Raw genomic sequence first — 16088 nt, forward strand, 5'->3', positions numbered from 1 at the left:
TTAATTAAAAGCTTCAACTGTGCATGTAATAAATCTATATAAGACATGCACAAAGTGATACCTTTTTGCTTTAATTTACTGAGATGCAGCTACTTAGGCCCGATTTCCAAACTTTAGGCACCTGGCAGGTCACACAGGTTTTACAGTATGAACTGGTAACACTATCTCATAAATCACAGTTCTTAAATTATTTATCTTCTGTTTTTGCGTTATATTAGTCAGAGCCACTGCTTCGCATTGTAAGTTATGCCTTTAATAAAGCCAGTGTTTGGAGAATGCGCAGCCTGGATGTGAATGGGAAAACGCAATGCTCCGCCACTGAGGCGACTGAATGAGAGCAACAGCAAGATGGTGCGCGCCATGCAGCAGCAGCAGCAGCAGCAGCAGCTCAACCCCCTGCTGTAATTCTTCACCGCATCGACAGCACGGCTCACACACACCGCTTTTATGGATGGGACAGCTCGTTTACATCCCAGCAGTGATACTGAGGTCCAAAAACCAACGTCCGTTGCGTGAATCGGCGCTGAAACGGGCGGAGCGCTCTCACTTTGTGTATCCTGTTGATTGTGCCTGCTGAGCGATCAGAAGAGCAGGGCAGAGACAAAACAAAGAGGCAGACGCCAAAAACAAAAAGCTGGTGGCAGGAGCTGCGCTGGATGGCATTCCTCTCTGGGTTTGTTAGGTGGTGTGCTTCACTGTTTTGACTTCAGAACCTCTTGGGGGGGAGAAAGGCTGCGCTCCATTTCGCAGCTTTTTTTTCTTCTTTTCTTTTTATCTGCTCTGGTCCTTTGTCACAGTAGAGTAGGTCGTGATTTTTTCTTTCTTTTTTGGTACATAACAGGATTCATGGTGGGAGCGCTTCCTTTCATCAATGTGCATTGATGTAGCAGAAAAAGTGGAGGAGATAAGGTAGGCACGGAGATGCTCACAGTCCTGGTTCCGGATGTTTAATGAAACTGTGCTACTCCTTTTGTCTTGTTACATGTGAGTGTGTGCAGAGGACAGCAAGAGTTGGATGTTTTCATTGATACCTAATTGAACTGAATTGGGTTGCACCCCCCACTGTCCTTTGTTAGACTTCATGATGTGTCCGTCACCAAACGCTGCTCTTCTCTTGTGGAAAATAAAACAATAATGTGACTCTCATCGGCATTTCTCTCCTCACAGAACCCTTATCTCTGGGAAGGATTTCACTGAGGACGGTCAGCAAATAGGGGGATTTCGATTTTTACCTAAATCGGGAATTACACATCCAAACTGGGATCTATGAGCGGAAAAGTGGCGAAGGCTAAAGAAGACAAGGATGCTTCCAAGGGTAAGAGACGAGCCTTGCCTTGCACGGACTGCTTTCATCCCTGAAGGGGAACATGCACCAATTATTTCCCCCTGCATGATCAAATCCCCCTCTGAGGTTGTAGAGCAGCCACTGGATGGGGAACCATTCCCAGCATGATGCATTCGGGTCGCGAGAGCAATGCATTTGCTTCTGTAGGCCTACATGCTGCACACTAGTTTTAGATCACATGCTTCAATTGTATTCACAAACGTGGGTAATTTGGACAATACATCCTTCTATGGACCTGGCTGCCTTCTCATTGAATAGAAACCCACATGTACAGTAATGTTTCCAACGCTGGGATGGTAATTATTTCATCCTGTTGTGTTACTGGCATCCTGTTGAAAGGTCCTTTTGTGTTTCTCGCTTGCGCCGTCATTGCAGCGCGTGAGATCTCGTAGCCTGAACCTGTGATCTGTGACGCAACACATCTATATTTAATATTATTATTATTATTATTATTAATAATGTTTATAATGTGTTTTTACATTGCCACAGAGACAAGGTTGTCAGAGAAACATGGCAGGACTAATTAGTGTACCCGTTTCATCCACGCCGTGTATTTGCGCGACTCTTACCGTCTGTTGCACCTTTTCTGTTTTCTACACGATACTTATAAAATATATATGTATACGGCGATAATTACTTTTAAGATGACATACCTTTATTTCCCAGAACTTTAAAGCGATACTGTAAGGTGTTAAACGTCACCGATAAGTATTTAGATGCTTATGGAAAATTAGTAAATTAGTTTTTGTTTTTAAAGTGCAATGTAATAAAGCAACATTAGTAATGTGGCACCGGAGCAAGGGCTGTTTATTTACAATACATAGAAATATACTGTAAGTGGATTTCCTTTTGTCACGTTCTGGATCAGTTTAAGGTGTTCAAACAAATCAATAACCTAAGTGGCTTAAATTGGCAGCACAGCTAAGATATTCATGTTACTTGTTGTTATTATTATGAAGGCTATAATTCACAAATAGCTACAGTGTAAGCCAGATGGTTACATACTCATTATAAAAATTATATATTTTTTTCACTATCTGATGTTAAATTAAGAGTAAATTTTGGCTGATTTAGGTCAGTTGGTTATTTCTAACTGTTAAATGACAGAAAATGAAGCAGATTGTTTTTTTTACTTCAATTTCAAATGTTTGCATACACCAAACATAATATTCAATTTTGGCTATCCGGTTGAGGACGCCATGGCTGTGCAGGCTTCTGATAGTTTAATTCACACAATTTGTGAAAACTGGAGGCAGAGGTATTAATGTAAAGCAGATCTAAAACACTCTTCTTTGTTGTGTGACGTCATGGTTCATCCTTTAAGATGCAAATGGTGCCACATTCATCTGAGCAAACAATTATATGCAAGTTTAAATAAACTTTCAGAAAGAGGAGAGGTTGTTTTGTCTTGTGACTCAACCCCAGATGCAAGGCAGAAAAACTTGAGATTCTGACTCAAGGTGTTAAATGAGCATCATTAGCCGCAGTCAAACAAGTCCACTGACTGAAAAACCACTGAGAGGAATAGATAATTTCTTAAAAAGCATATATAACAGTAGAGTACACTTCTCAAATTAACTTGGCAATAAAGAGCTTCATTTTAGGAAATTTGTAAAAAAAAAAAGAAAAAATAATAGCATTCTCTTCCTCTTTACAGTTGCATACAAAATGTGGTGACGCAAGATGTTAAGGATGATCAAATAAGAGGTTTATGGATGATGGACGGTGGCAGAAGAAGACAGATGATGATCTGTGGCGACCACAAAACGAACAAGAAGAAAAACATTTTTTTAACACTCATTTATTCGCACAATTATACCATGAAAACAACAACATGTTAATGCTCACAGCAACTCTAAATTATCATCTGTAACTCTACAAAGTATGTCACCTTCCGTCCTTAAATCTAGCCAAACTTTGACTGACTGAGTGAAAATTAAACTCCAGAAAAAGAAGAAGAAGAAGTTTGAGATAAACTAAGGTACGGACAGTTTTTCAAGGTATAGCAGTTCCTAAAAGATACCAAATGAAAGGTAAAAGCTGAGTTTCCCTACTGTTTTCTAAATTTAGAAAAAAGCCCTTAGCTTTCACCCCAGTCATCACTGACATGATCACGCCGGTGAAAGCGGCCCTTCATCATGGACTTGAATGGCACACAAGCAGGGACTTGCATGGAGAAAACCACTCCTGACCCTGCCAATGTTGGCAACCACCCGGCCTGCAAATTATTTCAGAGAAACAGTCCATTAAGCCAGAAGCACCTGCCATCTCCGTGGCAGTTTTTCTGGAAGCTCTTGGCCTACACTGGTTTCTAAATCTCCCACTCTTTCATAGCAGAAGAAGCATTCAAAACATTTATCACTCACTAGCTGCTAAAATTACCCTCAAATCTCTACCATCATTGTTGTTTAAATAATAGATTAACTTTCTAATGAATCTTGTATGCAGTTATTAAAGCCAGTAACTGATTTGCCATAATTCACATTCACAGTCAGTCTCATAGTCCATCTTAGTTTCCGCAGAACTTGGCAGAAGAATAAGTGAGTGGTTTTAGATTCTATAATAAAAATGTTATTAAATATATCAGCAGGAACTCATGATCATCTCATTATGTTTCTATATGATTTCACATATTCTGGACACAGGAAACTAAATCAGAAAACTTTCACAGTTCTTTTGCTTTAACTATAATAATACTCAAGTCATCCGCTTTGTTTATAACCTTTATTTAACCACACTTGTACAAGAATTTGGGCTATCCAACAGCAAAACAAGATAACTTCAACCTTTAAAACATTTTAAATTCATTATACTTTAATAAAACAAATTACATAAAACATGTACAGCTAGAGGTTTTTGTCTCCTTGTCATTCAAGAGAGCTTTAAAATTGTTCAGTGAAACCATCTCTTCAGTCTTTAGATCCTTCTGTAATTGGTTTCCGTAATGAAGAGCAGCATATTTAAAAGCTTTCTTTCCCAGTTCTGTCCTGGTCTTTGGTTAACAAAGAAATAATATCCTGGTAACAAAGACTGGAACCACTTGAACTTTTCCTCAGTAACTATTTTCTCAGTAGTGGTTCCAGTAATAATCATATCAAAAAGACATACCAATGTTTTAAGTTTTAAGTTTTGTGACAAATATGTCTCTTCACCTCTCAGAAAATTTACTGCCTATCTTCTGCAGTCCATGTGAAAGGAGGAAGCTGAAACCTGGTGGGGTAGAGGGGGATGTTGTGAATCTGGGCTGCGGTATCAACGTCAGTGAATCATGTTGTGTTAGTTTTCTCTGTCCTTGTGAAGGTAAGCTGTGCAGACAAAGTGATGTGTCAAAGTGAACAGGACGTACACACTCTGAGCTTCATGTCTCTTCTCGCTCAGAACCCACAGATGGATAACTTCTATATATGCAATTTAACAGTTTTGCACTGAAGCATTTTGCATCAGTTATGCAGGAATTTTCACTCTGCTTGTCCTCTCTGTAGTCTCATATCACAAAAGATCAAGCCTATCCCGATTTATGAACTCTTTTTAAACCTTTGCTCACGAAGATAAGATCAGGAAATAAGATCAGCTTCACATGTAAGTATCAGCAGATCACGATCCCCCAAAATTAAGGAAATCGGCGCCCAGAAATCAACTGGTCAATAAATCAGTTGGCCAATAAATGTATCCTATTATACATGTATATAATGTAAACAGCAATGCCAGAAATGCAATAAGTTTATGGTAGGTGTGTGATCTAATGGTACTGCTGATTGCAGCCAATCCACATGGTTAGCCGAACTAGAGGGCCCCATAACCAAATTTTGCTTAGGGCCCCATGGATGCTTGGGCCGGCCTTGCTTCTGTGCAAATAATTTTCTCTGCTCTTCGGTCATTCTACTCCAGCCTCATCCCTGTGCAGCGTGCTGATATACTCCCCTCCTGGGCTCCAAGTGTCAGCCAGCCGATTCACTGCTGCCCCAAACTGCAGATATGAGCAAAGCACGGGGCATAAGTCTCGCATATTTGCTGGCAGATTAATTCAGTGCAAGAAAAGTCATTGAATCAATGGATGCCCAGAGAGAAGTTTGTAGCTGCTTCATTAATCACAATGGCGGCAGCTCTGCCCCCCGCAACACTGACACCTGCTCTAATCTCATCAGCAGAACTGCACACAGTGTCATTAGGACCCTGGTTTGCTCTTTGAGGAGATACCGTGAGTAGCCTGTGGTCAAAGGAAGATCAGCTGGTAATAATTAAGAGAAGATTTAACGGTATAATCATTAAGACACAGGATTAGATGTCAGCACCTGAACTGAGAGGTTTTATTTAACTCTACGGTCTTGCAAAGAGTTTAAAATGTAGTTCTTGCAGCCCTGAATGTGGAAGTTTCTTGAAGTTTTGATGCTTTGTTATGTTTCAGCATCAAACTTAAAAGGATTTTATTTGGGATGATACGTGATTGATCAATGCTACGCTGTGCATATGCAAAGACACAAAGTGTTATCAAGTATTTTTGTCTAGTTTTTAGTGTTTCTAGTATCTTTGTACACTTGAAATTGTACACAAATAACTTCAAAGTAACTTTTCATCAAGAAATAGGAGCTTGTTTTAGGTTAATTAGAAAATATGCTGAGGTATTAATGTGGCAAAACCCAGTGGAGTATGGATAAGGCACTATATATTCCATAGTATATTTGTGGTTTTGTAAATTGCTCCAATCATATTTGAATAGAGCATGTTTACATAGCAAAATAAACATTTTTTTGTAAGATGTTCACTCATGCATGTGGCACATTTTCTTTCCTTCATTTATCTTTTTTATGCACTGGTTAATCCTGTTTAGCATCAGTGGAGGGGAGCATCTCTAGAGTCTGTTTGTAGCTGAGAAGAAGCTCAGTAAACTCTGGACAGGTCATCAGTCAATTAGTGTTCTTGTCACTTAGCAGTTTCAGAAACTACAAATAAATTAGGATCATTTAATTGTCTCACCAAGCTATTATGTTACTTTGTGTAAGGATTTACTGTCAGGAATGGTTACACAAATTATAACAAGATATGTTTACAGATCAGTGTTTGTTCTGTTCCATTTCATGAGGTTTGCCGGATTTAGCCGGTGTGTTTGGAAAGGATGTGATGTATTTCCGATGACAGAGCGGTGAAATTGTTCCCTGTCAGATTCCTTCCTGGTACTGACGCAGATCTGATGATCATGCCTGGAGGAAACCGTCTCTGAATGGCGTCAGGGATCCGCCACGCTTCATCTCTCAGTTGTGCGCTGATTGCTTTGAGACTGAGGACCCATCTCTGTCAGTGACCCAGCATGGCCTTAGATCAGTGTGTTGTAGTTCCAGTTTTTGGTTTGTTGGGATGATCCACAACATCTTCTGATAAAGCACAGTTCTTTATTGCATAATGATAAGTTCTTGGATTAGAAATGGTTCGTTTTCTGTCTGACGTCATCATTGCCGAAGTGTTCCCTCCATAAAAGCTCAAATGCATTAGTCAGCTTAATAATCCACAAAGCTGCATGGCTTCTGAGGTGAAAGGCTTTGTGAGTTGTCCTCAATTGAGATTTCAACACGCTTCCTGTAGATGTTAATTTGTAGGGGCCAAAGAACAGCGTTTTAATTATTTCTAGTTATTCCTTCAAGCTTTTTTCTGTTAAATGTCTTCATTATCTTCAACATCTCCATCTTTACTTATTTTCTAATCTTAATAACTAAAAATAAAGGAAAGAGGTCAAGAGTTAACAAAAAATAGGCTATTTAATAGATCTAGTAATATCATAGCAACAAATGTATTCCTATGTTTTTCTGATCAGGTGAAGAAAGCCTTCCTCTTTCCTAAATGTTCATCAGTGATTTTTTTTTACCTTTGAGAGGTGAAGGGAACTTTTAAACTTACCTTAAAGCTGCATCTGCATTATGTAACTTTTAAAATATGTTTGTCTCTTAAAACTCTCACCATGCTGAGACAGTATAACATGAAACAAATAATCTGTGAAAAAATTGAGCTCCTGCGCCTCCTCCCTGTGGTTTATTTATGCTATATGCATAAATAAACTGCTCCCAGTCAGCAACAACCAACAGGAGCCAGGGGAAGTGTCTTAGTGCTGACAGTCACGCTCATGTATGTGCTCCAGCTGTGATAACGGCAGAGAAACAACTTCTCGCAACATGACAACTGTTCACCCACTGTCATCAGCGGCCATGCTAACTAGCCTGTGCTATGGCTGCAGGCTCTGTTGTGAGGATGGAGCTGCACTGCTCAAGAGAGCAAAGGGAAGGGTGTGACCAGAAACATTTATAGTCAGAATCTTTCACTTGTGCTGTGATATTTTCAGATAACACCAGACAATAACAGTAACAATTCCTAGAGTCCCTGTGCTTTGAGAAACAGTGCTGCCTTTGTTCTGGAAAAGACAGTTGAGCAAAGTTTAAATCTGCTGTATTTGTGTTGTGTTACGCAGGGAAGACATTGAAATAAATGTTTAGCTGCAGATGTGTCAAAAATAACCTTTATGAAAAATCATACTTTTTCCTACAAACTGGTTTTTTATTACATTAGATTATTTTAGTTTTAATCAGTATTAAACACTAGATCTACCCAAATGATTGCGTGTTGAGCTTTTCTGCTTCAGATTGATCAGAGGTCGTTGAGGTTAATCAAAGATGATTATAATGATCTAATTATTTACCTGAATTAATTCATTATAATAATTGTGGATCCAAACTAAAAAAATACAGTGGGATTTGCTGATACCTGTACACTTTGGATTACTGCAATTTACTTTCAGATATGCACTTCAGAATATAATCTCATCTAACTATAATCCTCCATAATTGTGGTTACATGTGTCAAACTGGCAGATAACAATAAATTATGTTAATCCTCAAGGTCAGTATTGTGAACTGTGTGGCGGACTGATTTGCTCCCTGTATTACGATGGTACAAAGCAAATTAAGGTTACAGATGCGTTGCAGATTAGAGTTTTTGTAAAGGTGAAAAGTTCAAGCATTTCTATACTCAACCAAAAATATCGGCAGAAAAATGGTTTTTAAACTACTCCCTATCTGCTGCAGTGAATAATTGTTTTGGCATTTTCTTTTAACTCAAAGTTTTAAACAGACAAACTGTAGTATTACTGAATACACTTGTAATAACTTTTTTAGGTGTGCAGCAAGCAAACTGTATTTATCAATGTTGTACTGAACTGACTTCAAATCATGTTACGTACTTTGATGCTAAAATCAGCCATAAAGTCAACTGTCTCTTCAAGATTTTGTGACGGTCTTCTGGGCTATGAAAAATGAAATTCCCTGAATTATAGATATGCAAATGCTTCCTGTGGAACAGGGCTCCAAGCTGGTGAGAAGCATGTACAACTCCAAATTGTGCATCTGGTTTCATGGAGGGAAGCTGTAAATTCTCAAGGCTGCAGATGAAATAGAAAATGCATCTGTAAGACTGTGAAAAAAGTGTTGCTTATATTTAGTAGGGTTTTGTTTTTAGTAGTAAAAGGAAAGTAAGGTAAAGGTGGAGAAACCACATGTTGTGCATTACAGTGCTTATTAAACTTTACCATTACCTAAAAACAACTTCAGATTTCAGAGTCACAGAGTGATGATCAGCTCAGAGTGACTGCAGTTCTGGCTGCACTTGCGAAGATATACAGTACACACATATAACTTTTTCAGGGTAACATTTTGCATAAAATTGCACATTGATAGTGGACTACATTAGTGCGGAAAACTTTTGTGACTGCAGTTTGCATCAATGTTTCATCTATTTTGCAATTCAAAATGTCTTGAATGTCAAGGTGGGAAAATGCCACAAGGTTTTCTGCTGTATTTGACACATAAACTGAAACTCGTCTTCTTGCTGCAGTTGGAACCAGAGTTTTAAAGTATTGTATGGATGAAAAAATAGTTACCATAAAAGTCTTAAGTCAGTTTCAGTCCTTCATGGCTCGATGTCCAACAGTTGCTTGAAGTTTGTCAAGATTTGAAAGGTTATTAAGGTGGGGTAAGAAAAAGAAAACTATTGGCAATAAGCAAGATATCTGGCTGGAACAGAACAGGTCTGGGAGTCTGGCTGGCAGGCCTCTGTGGTGAAGATGATCGGGCTAAATGACGGCCTGGGGATGTAAGTAAAGAGCAGATTGCTTCCTTCCAGTTTTCTAACCTCTTCTAACCTTAAGGCATGATTTCAAAAGCCTTCTGAATTCACAGATGTTCTATTAAAACAGGCTATTAAAAGCAGATTTTGATGTAAAGCGAAAGTATAAGATGATTGATGTTCAACATTAATTCCTGACCTTTCCTGATGCAGTGAGGAAGGTGTAAAAAACCTAAAAGGTGAAAAAGCTCTATTCTGACCTGAAAGGAGATGCAACCAAATGTTGCATCTGATCTTACTGGCTTAAATCTTGACAACATTGTGTTCTCTGTATCAGCAGGCACACCGTGCTCTCTCAAAACGTGCAGTGAGTAGTTAACAGGATTATCCGCTTCCTGGTCTTCTCCAGTCCTGCAGCTGATTTCACAAGCAGGTTACAGGCGGCGCATCACTTCGGTTTGCATCAATGTTTCATCTAACAAGAGCACTGTACCTATGAAAAGAAACTTCACAGCCCTGGAAAACAGGATCCTGAACTGACCTGATGGACTATTAGATAAATTTGATTTTAAAATTAAAACAGTGAAAATGGCATTATGAAATTAGATCTATTTGTAAATTAATCCAGTTAAAATTGTCCAAAAGCTGGATGTGTGATATTTAAATTGTGTTTGCTACATTGGAAAAATAAGCAGTCTAAATCTAAGCTGTGTAGAAAGTGTAACATACTGTAATTTCATGTTGGTATGACACACATCAGCTTGAACACAGATTTACACTGTGGACTTAGACATTGTGTGCATTAAAATAAATGTTAATTAAATATTAATTAGCTAAACATCTTTTTTCTCATTCCCTCAGTGGTCAGAACAAATTTAAGTCATTGTTGCAGAAAAACATTTATTTATTCAGGTGCATAAAAAAGATCACTAACAGCTTTTCTCAGAGAATTTGTTAATGAGCTGAAGCTTTGCCTTTTAAAGTTGTTCGTGGATGTTGATGGAAACTGGAGGTGTTAAAATAGGGAAGCAGTTTGCTTATTAATTAAAGTCTGACTGACTGCGCTGAAGTCACCCCGCTGTGACTCTGCACTCCAGACGATAAACATACTACGGATACTGCTGTAACATCTCTAACTAAATTGATCTCTTGGTTTTTATTAGCTCAAACTATTTTTATAACTGTTGAGTAGTGGTGTAATGATAAAGGCAGCTCATAAAAAGGGAGGATACACAACATTCAGTTCACAAAACAGGCTGAAAATGTTTTCAAAGATATTCTTGTAAAAACGTCAACTTTACTTTACAAATGTTTCACAAACTACAGTCTGTGTTTTTATACTTTTTCAAACCTAAGATGGTCCTAATGCTTAAAAACCTTTTCAAACATAATTTCATCTTCTTATGAAAAATTATCGGTTTCGCATGTATGTTTCAAAGACTGCTCAGTGTAGAGTGACTCAGTTCAGGTTTGATTATTCTAAGTATATTACATCTTGATTTTTCTCTTTATGTTTACAACTTTGTGTTTATTTTGTACTGTACTTTAGGTGTACTATGTGTTGGTTAAGAATCTGATTTTGTCATGAAGTGTGGTGTGAGGCGGTTAGGCAGCAGGCAGTAGACCCAGGATGAGATAAATAAATGACTTTAATGCAGAATGTCCAGAGAAACTCAGTCCAACATAGTCCAGAACACCGGGCATCACGGCCGAGCGGAAGCCAGGGCTCGACACCGGTAGCAACCGGTAACACAAGAGACGAGAGGACGGACTGGGCACACAGAACAACAGAGACTCGACGCCGAATGAAACGAGGACCCGACAAAGACACAGAGACACGGGTGACATTAAATGCATAGGAAGTAATCAGGGAACGAGACACACCTGGGAACAATCGGGGGGGAAGACAGGACAGGACAGCACAGCGACTCAAAGACACAGAAATTCAAAATAAACACACAAAGAACTCAAATCACAACAGATTTTTGTTGCAGTGTTTAGTTTGGCAGTCAGGTTCTTTTAGTACAGTGTTGTTTCACTTCTATTTTGATTAGTTTTAGGGTTAGTTCTGCTTAGTGATTGTTTAGGTTCGTGGTTTCTGTTTCCACCTTGTCAATAATATTACCTTTTCTTTTCCAGTAGGCTCTCTGAGTGCACACAGTATATCCAGTTCATTCAGTTTACTCCTAATTCTTAGTGTTTTCTGCTCTGTGTTCTTAGTCTGGTTTGATTTTATGGTTTGGATTTGAAGTTTTGAACATTTCAGTTTTTTTATTTGCACTCAACTTACATTATGCCTGTTGACTGCATTTGGATTCTACATTTCCACAATTAAACCACATAACTATAGAGAAGCTATAACACACATGCTAACTTCAGCATTGCTAACTGCTAACAGTTAGCCAGTCACCATATTCCCACAGTGCTTTATAAATCATTTTTATTCTTCTCTAGCTCTCTCTCACCATTTTATTTTTTCTATTGAATACCCAAAATGCTAAAACACAAAGTATTTTTGTAACCTGGGCTTTTGGAACTAATGTTGTTGATTGTGTCACACTTCCTACTTCTTCACTTCTAAATCTTTCAATCACAGGTGCAAAGATGTCAAGTTTAAAGCACTCATCTGCAGGACTTATGATTAATAAAATGACTTATAGCAATTATAAGTGTGTTTCAATATAAACTTTACTCCACGTTTTCGGAGATTTCTTGACTGATCAAACGGTGTCTGACACTTTATACTGTTGTTTAAGATATTAATATTATTTAAGATGATAATCACTGACCTTTTAAATACTGACAAATGCTGACAAAACAACACTTCTGCTTAATTTAAAGATAGAGAGGCTATTTCTGATCTAAAGTTGATGTTATGCTAAGTAACTAGTGGACTAAGTTTGGCTTTAGCTAGAATATACAAGACAAAACATAGTATCAAAGCGTTAGTACCATTTCTCAGAGAGAGCTTACGTATTCATAAATAATAATGACAGAATTTGCAGCAGCAATTTGTAGAAATCAAAACCAACAGAGTTGAGTGAGCTGAAGAAAGTCACAGATTATAAATGTCAAACCTACGATTATAATGTACTAAGAGAGAAATATTTCAGATTTCTTGAGGTTAAAACGATGAAGCAAGGGTCAACGTATTTCGATTTGAGAATGAATAGAGAAGATAGATTTAAGATGCTAAATATAGCAACAATCCTTCTCCAGTCCATGAAGGCAATTTTACAGTCTGGAGAAATGAGCATCCTGCCTGCTCCTGCCTCCTTCTCATCAGGGAGTCTTCATTTACATAATGACATGCAGCTACTGCTAAAAAGACCCCAATAAGCATGAGAGTCATCAGTCAAGGATACCTAGCTAGCTTGGATTATTCTTATGCCAAGTCATGCATACTGTATTACACACATAGTGCAACACATTAGTTGTGAGCAAATTACCAAGACAAACTCCAAATGTGAAATGCCATTCAGTTAACACTTACAGTATATGCTTTCACTTATAAGGAAGGAGCTAAGGAGATATATTCCCATTGGTTGGTGCAAGGAACTAGTTAGTGCCACATTGAGGAGCGCAACATCCTCCTAGCATCCTCTGTCGCACTAATTCGCTTTAAGTGCTTAACCTGCAAAAAATGCATCAGTGTTGTGTTTGCATTTGTGTTTGCAAAACTTTGCTTGGATATGAAGAACGTAAGAGCAAAAAACACTGAGAAGTGAATGATGTCCATTGAATTAAATAAAGAAATGATTGAAAAAACATGACAACGTTTGCATGTAGTCAACTTGCCACAGCAGTATAACCGTAGCACATCTGCCATCTGCACCATTTTGAAACAGAAAAAGATGAAAAAAGTTATACCAGCCAAACGAGTTAAAATAGTGTTTAAACAATGGACATCTATTCATGAAAATATGAAGAAGCTGCTGATAGTGTGGTTGATGGAGAAGCAGCTCGTAGGTGTTGAGAATAAATAATTCTGTGTTTTCCTTCGTCTCTTTTAGCTATTTGAATGCTTGTATGCACATACATGAATTTACATAGATCACATGTGCGCAAAGCTAAGGTTAAAGGAAATGACACACTAGGGAACGCCCGCTTTAGGGCGGAGCTTAGGTACAGGCTAACAAAGGGAATTACAAACTGTTGTTTGAGGCCATTTTGCTCTGTTAGCCCATAAGAATGGACCTTACCAAGCTCCGCCCACAACCGACCCATGTGACCGCAAATCTCACAAGCAAAGCCTCGCAGCACATTGTTTCTATGTAAACATGACTCGATTAGTGCATCATTTCTACCGGATTTTCACAATATATCAGCTACTACAATGGACAGAGGAACTAACAAGTTCATGTCATCATCTGGAAGGAGGTTACTGGTTTCTCAGTCACAAGCTGGTTGCAAACCTGAGGCCAGCAGGTGTCAGTCAGTTATGGTAGATCTGAAATTTGGTTTGATGACCTCAATATGAGAAGCTACAGACTGATAGGAGGAACCAAAGAGCTCTGTAAAGGTAAAGGCAAATCTTCTGAAGCTGGGATATAATTAATTTAATTTCACATAATTACCAGGTAGAAGCCATTTGTTGTTTCTGAAATATATTTGTTCTATTTGATGTTTGTTGTGAATGACGTAAACTCACAAACGAACGAGGTAATTAGTCCAACGTTTAGAAACTACAGCGGCTGTAATGCGCCACAGCAAAGGGAAACAAAGGTAAAATAACAAAGGTGATCAATTCAAAACCACTCGTACTTTACTCTCTCTCTCTCTTTGTAGTTTAAGCACACCTGTTACCGTGGCAACCGCCTGCTCCCCGCAAGACGAGCAAAGATTACGTTAAAAACATAACATTCAGTTCGTTACGATATCAAGTTTCCAGGCTTGATATTTATTTCTCGATTATTAATCAGCGCTTCCCTGAACACAGCGATGGTTAATTGACTAGCTGTACTTGGTGCTAACGTGGCTAACAGGAGTAACAGTTTAGTCCAAAAAAGATTTTATTTCTGCTAAAATAAAATCTTTAGTGTATGTCAGATACAGACACATTGCATATTGATCTGTTTAGCTAACGTAAGACTGTGTAGCAGACAGGCTTCAAGGTGTAGAAGTTGTATCAGTGCTGCCATTATGCTGTACTTAGCTAACGGGAAGCTAAGTGTGTTTGTGAGACGGCCACGCACGTGACCACGTAGAATGGACATCAGCCAATGAAAAGCGGCTCCTGTGGTAAGGTCCATAGCATGAACAAATGGAGCAGCTGTATTTAATCTTAATACATGCAATTCATGAATTCAACTCACTGACTCTTCTTCAACCTCATACATCAAGAACCTAATGGAGAAAGGATAATTCTCCACATAGGCTATGATTTGCAAGAACAGATGAGCTATTTATGATGAATTTTGAAAACAATTTATTGTAAGATATTGTATTGCATTATGATTTTGATACAACATTGGTTATTTTTAAGTGTGTTTTTGTATTCAAAGACTTCGAACAAAAAAAATTGGAAAATTGATTTGGCATACTCATAAATTCAGTTATGAGCTCCAACATGGTACAAGTAAAACTTGTAAGCTAAGAAGCTACTGTAAACTTATGAAAAAGTAAATGAGCACATAGTAGTGTTCTGAATGCTCCCGAAACCCCTCAGTAGTGCTAATGCCTCTGATATTTTCCTTCACAACCCTTAAAATCACGATCAGAAGACCTGTAGCAACTTCTGACTTTAGGATGATTCAGTTTCCCTCTTGACAAACTTTGTCTTTGTTTTGTCAGATGTCAGAGAGATTCTCTGCAGTGAATGATCACATCATTTTCAATGTAATTAGAGGAGACAAGTCTCTGCCTACACTGCAGAGAGGGACAGATAAAGTGAAGGAGAGTTAAACAAAGGGATAAAGAAAGGCAATGTAAGAGAGAAATGGCAGCCGGTGATCTAACAGTAATCCATACCAGCAGAACCAGCGTCCTATAGAAGATGAATAGTGCTTTAGGGGAGATGAAAAGGTTACATGCAACAAAATGCTTCCTTCATCTATGCTTGAAATTTACAGCAAAATAATTAGGACAGGGACAATGTGTAAATGCGTCAATCCCTTTATTTAAATAACATCTTATGTGTTTCACCATGGTTTCAAATCCCAACGTGTCTTTTTTGTTTTGATTAAACTGCGATCCATGACACATCTATATTAGGTAGCCTAATTTTCAGGAGTTGTGTAAGTGGTTCTTGCGTGTACTGACCTTTACGTCATGTCTGTGTGTCTGGTGTGCTGTGTAATCAAATGGTCAGTTGTTAATGCCAGTGCTTTGATGTGTTCTCTGCATTTGAATATTACATTGCATTATTATAAGCACAGCGACCTTTGCATCACATTAACCTTCAGAATATATCTGACAGAGATGGAAATGTGCTGAAAATCTACAAGATGTCGCATACTGGTTTGTGATTATCTCTCTGAGCTCATGTTGCCGTGTCTTTTTCAGCTATTTTAAGGTTTTGTCCTGCTTCCCTTTTTGCTTATTCTTTACAGACAGGAATAGAAAGCGATTGTTTGAGCAGATTGTTCTTTTTTCCTGCTTTTAATACCTTCCAGTTGTGCTTTTTTTATATAGAAGAAAT

The 16088-nt window shown here is 38.2% G+C and overlaps 1 protein-coding gene across 2 annotated transcripts in view; it reads left to right on the forward strand.

Annotated features, from left to right (window-relative positions):
• Positions 1-306: 306 nt before the first annotated feature.
• The window catches only part of fgf13 (fibroblast growth factor 13), a 101144-nt gene continuing 85362 nt past the window's right edge, over positions 307-16088 (forward strand). The window contains exons 1-3 of one of the 2 annotated variants that reach the window (XM_005799505.2): positions 307-682; positions 842-909; positions 1168-1315. In XM_005799505.2, coding sequence (XP_005799562.2) covers positions 1267-1315 — 49 coding nt within the window. In that variant the 5' untranslated portion in view covers positions 307-682; positions 842-909; positions 1168-1266. Of the gene's footprint in view, positions 910-1167; positions 1316-16088 lie in introns of both variants that reach the window. The other variant, XM_023328936.1, reaches the window with a different exon arrangement.

The sequence above is a fragment of the Xiphophorus maculatus genome, chromosome 23 (genome assembly GCF_002775205.1).
Source record: "Xiphophorus maculatus strain JP 163 A chromosome 23, X_maculatus-5.0-male, whole genome shotgun sequence".
Taxonomy (NCBI): Eukaryota; Metazoa; Chordata; class Actinopteri; order Cyprinodontiformes; family Poeciliidae; genus Xiphophorus; species Xiphophorus maculatus.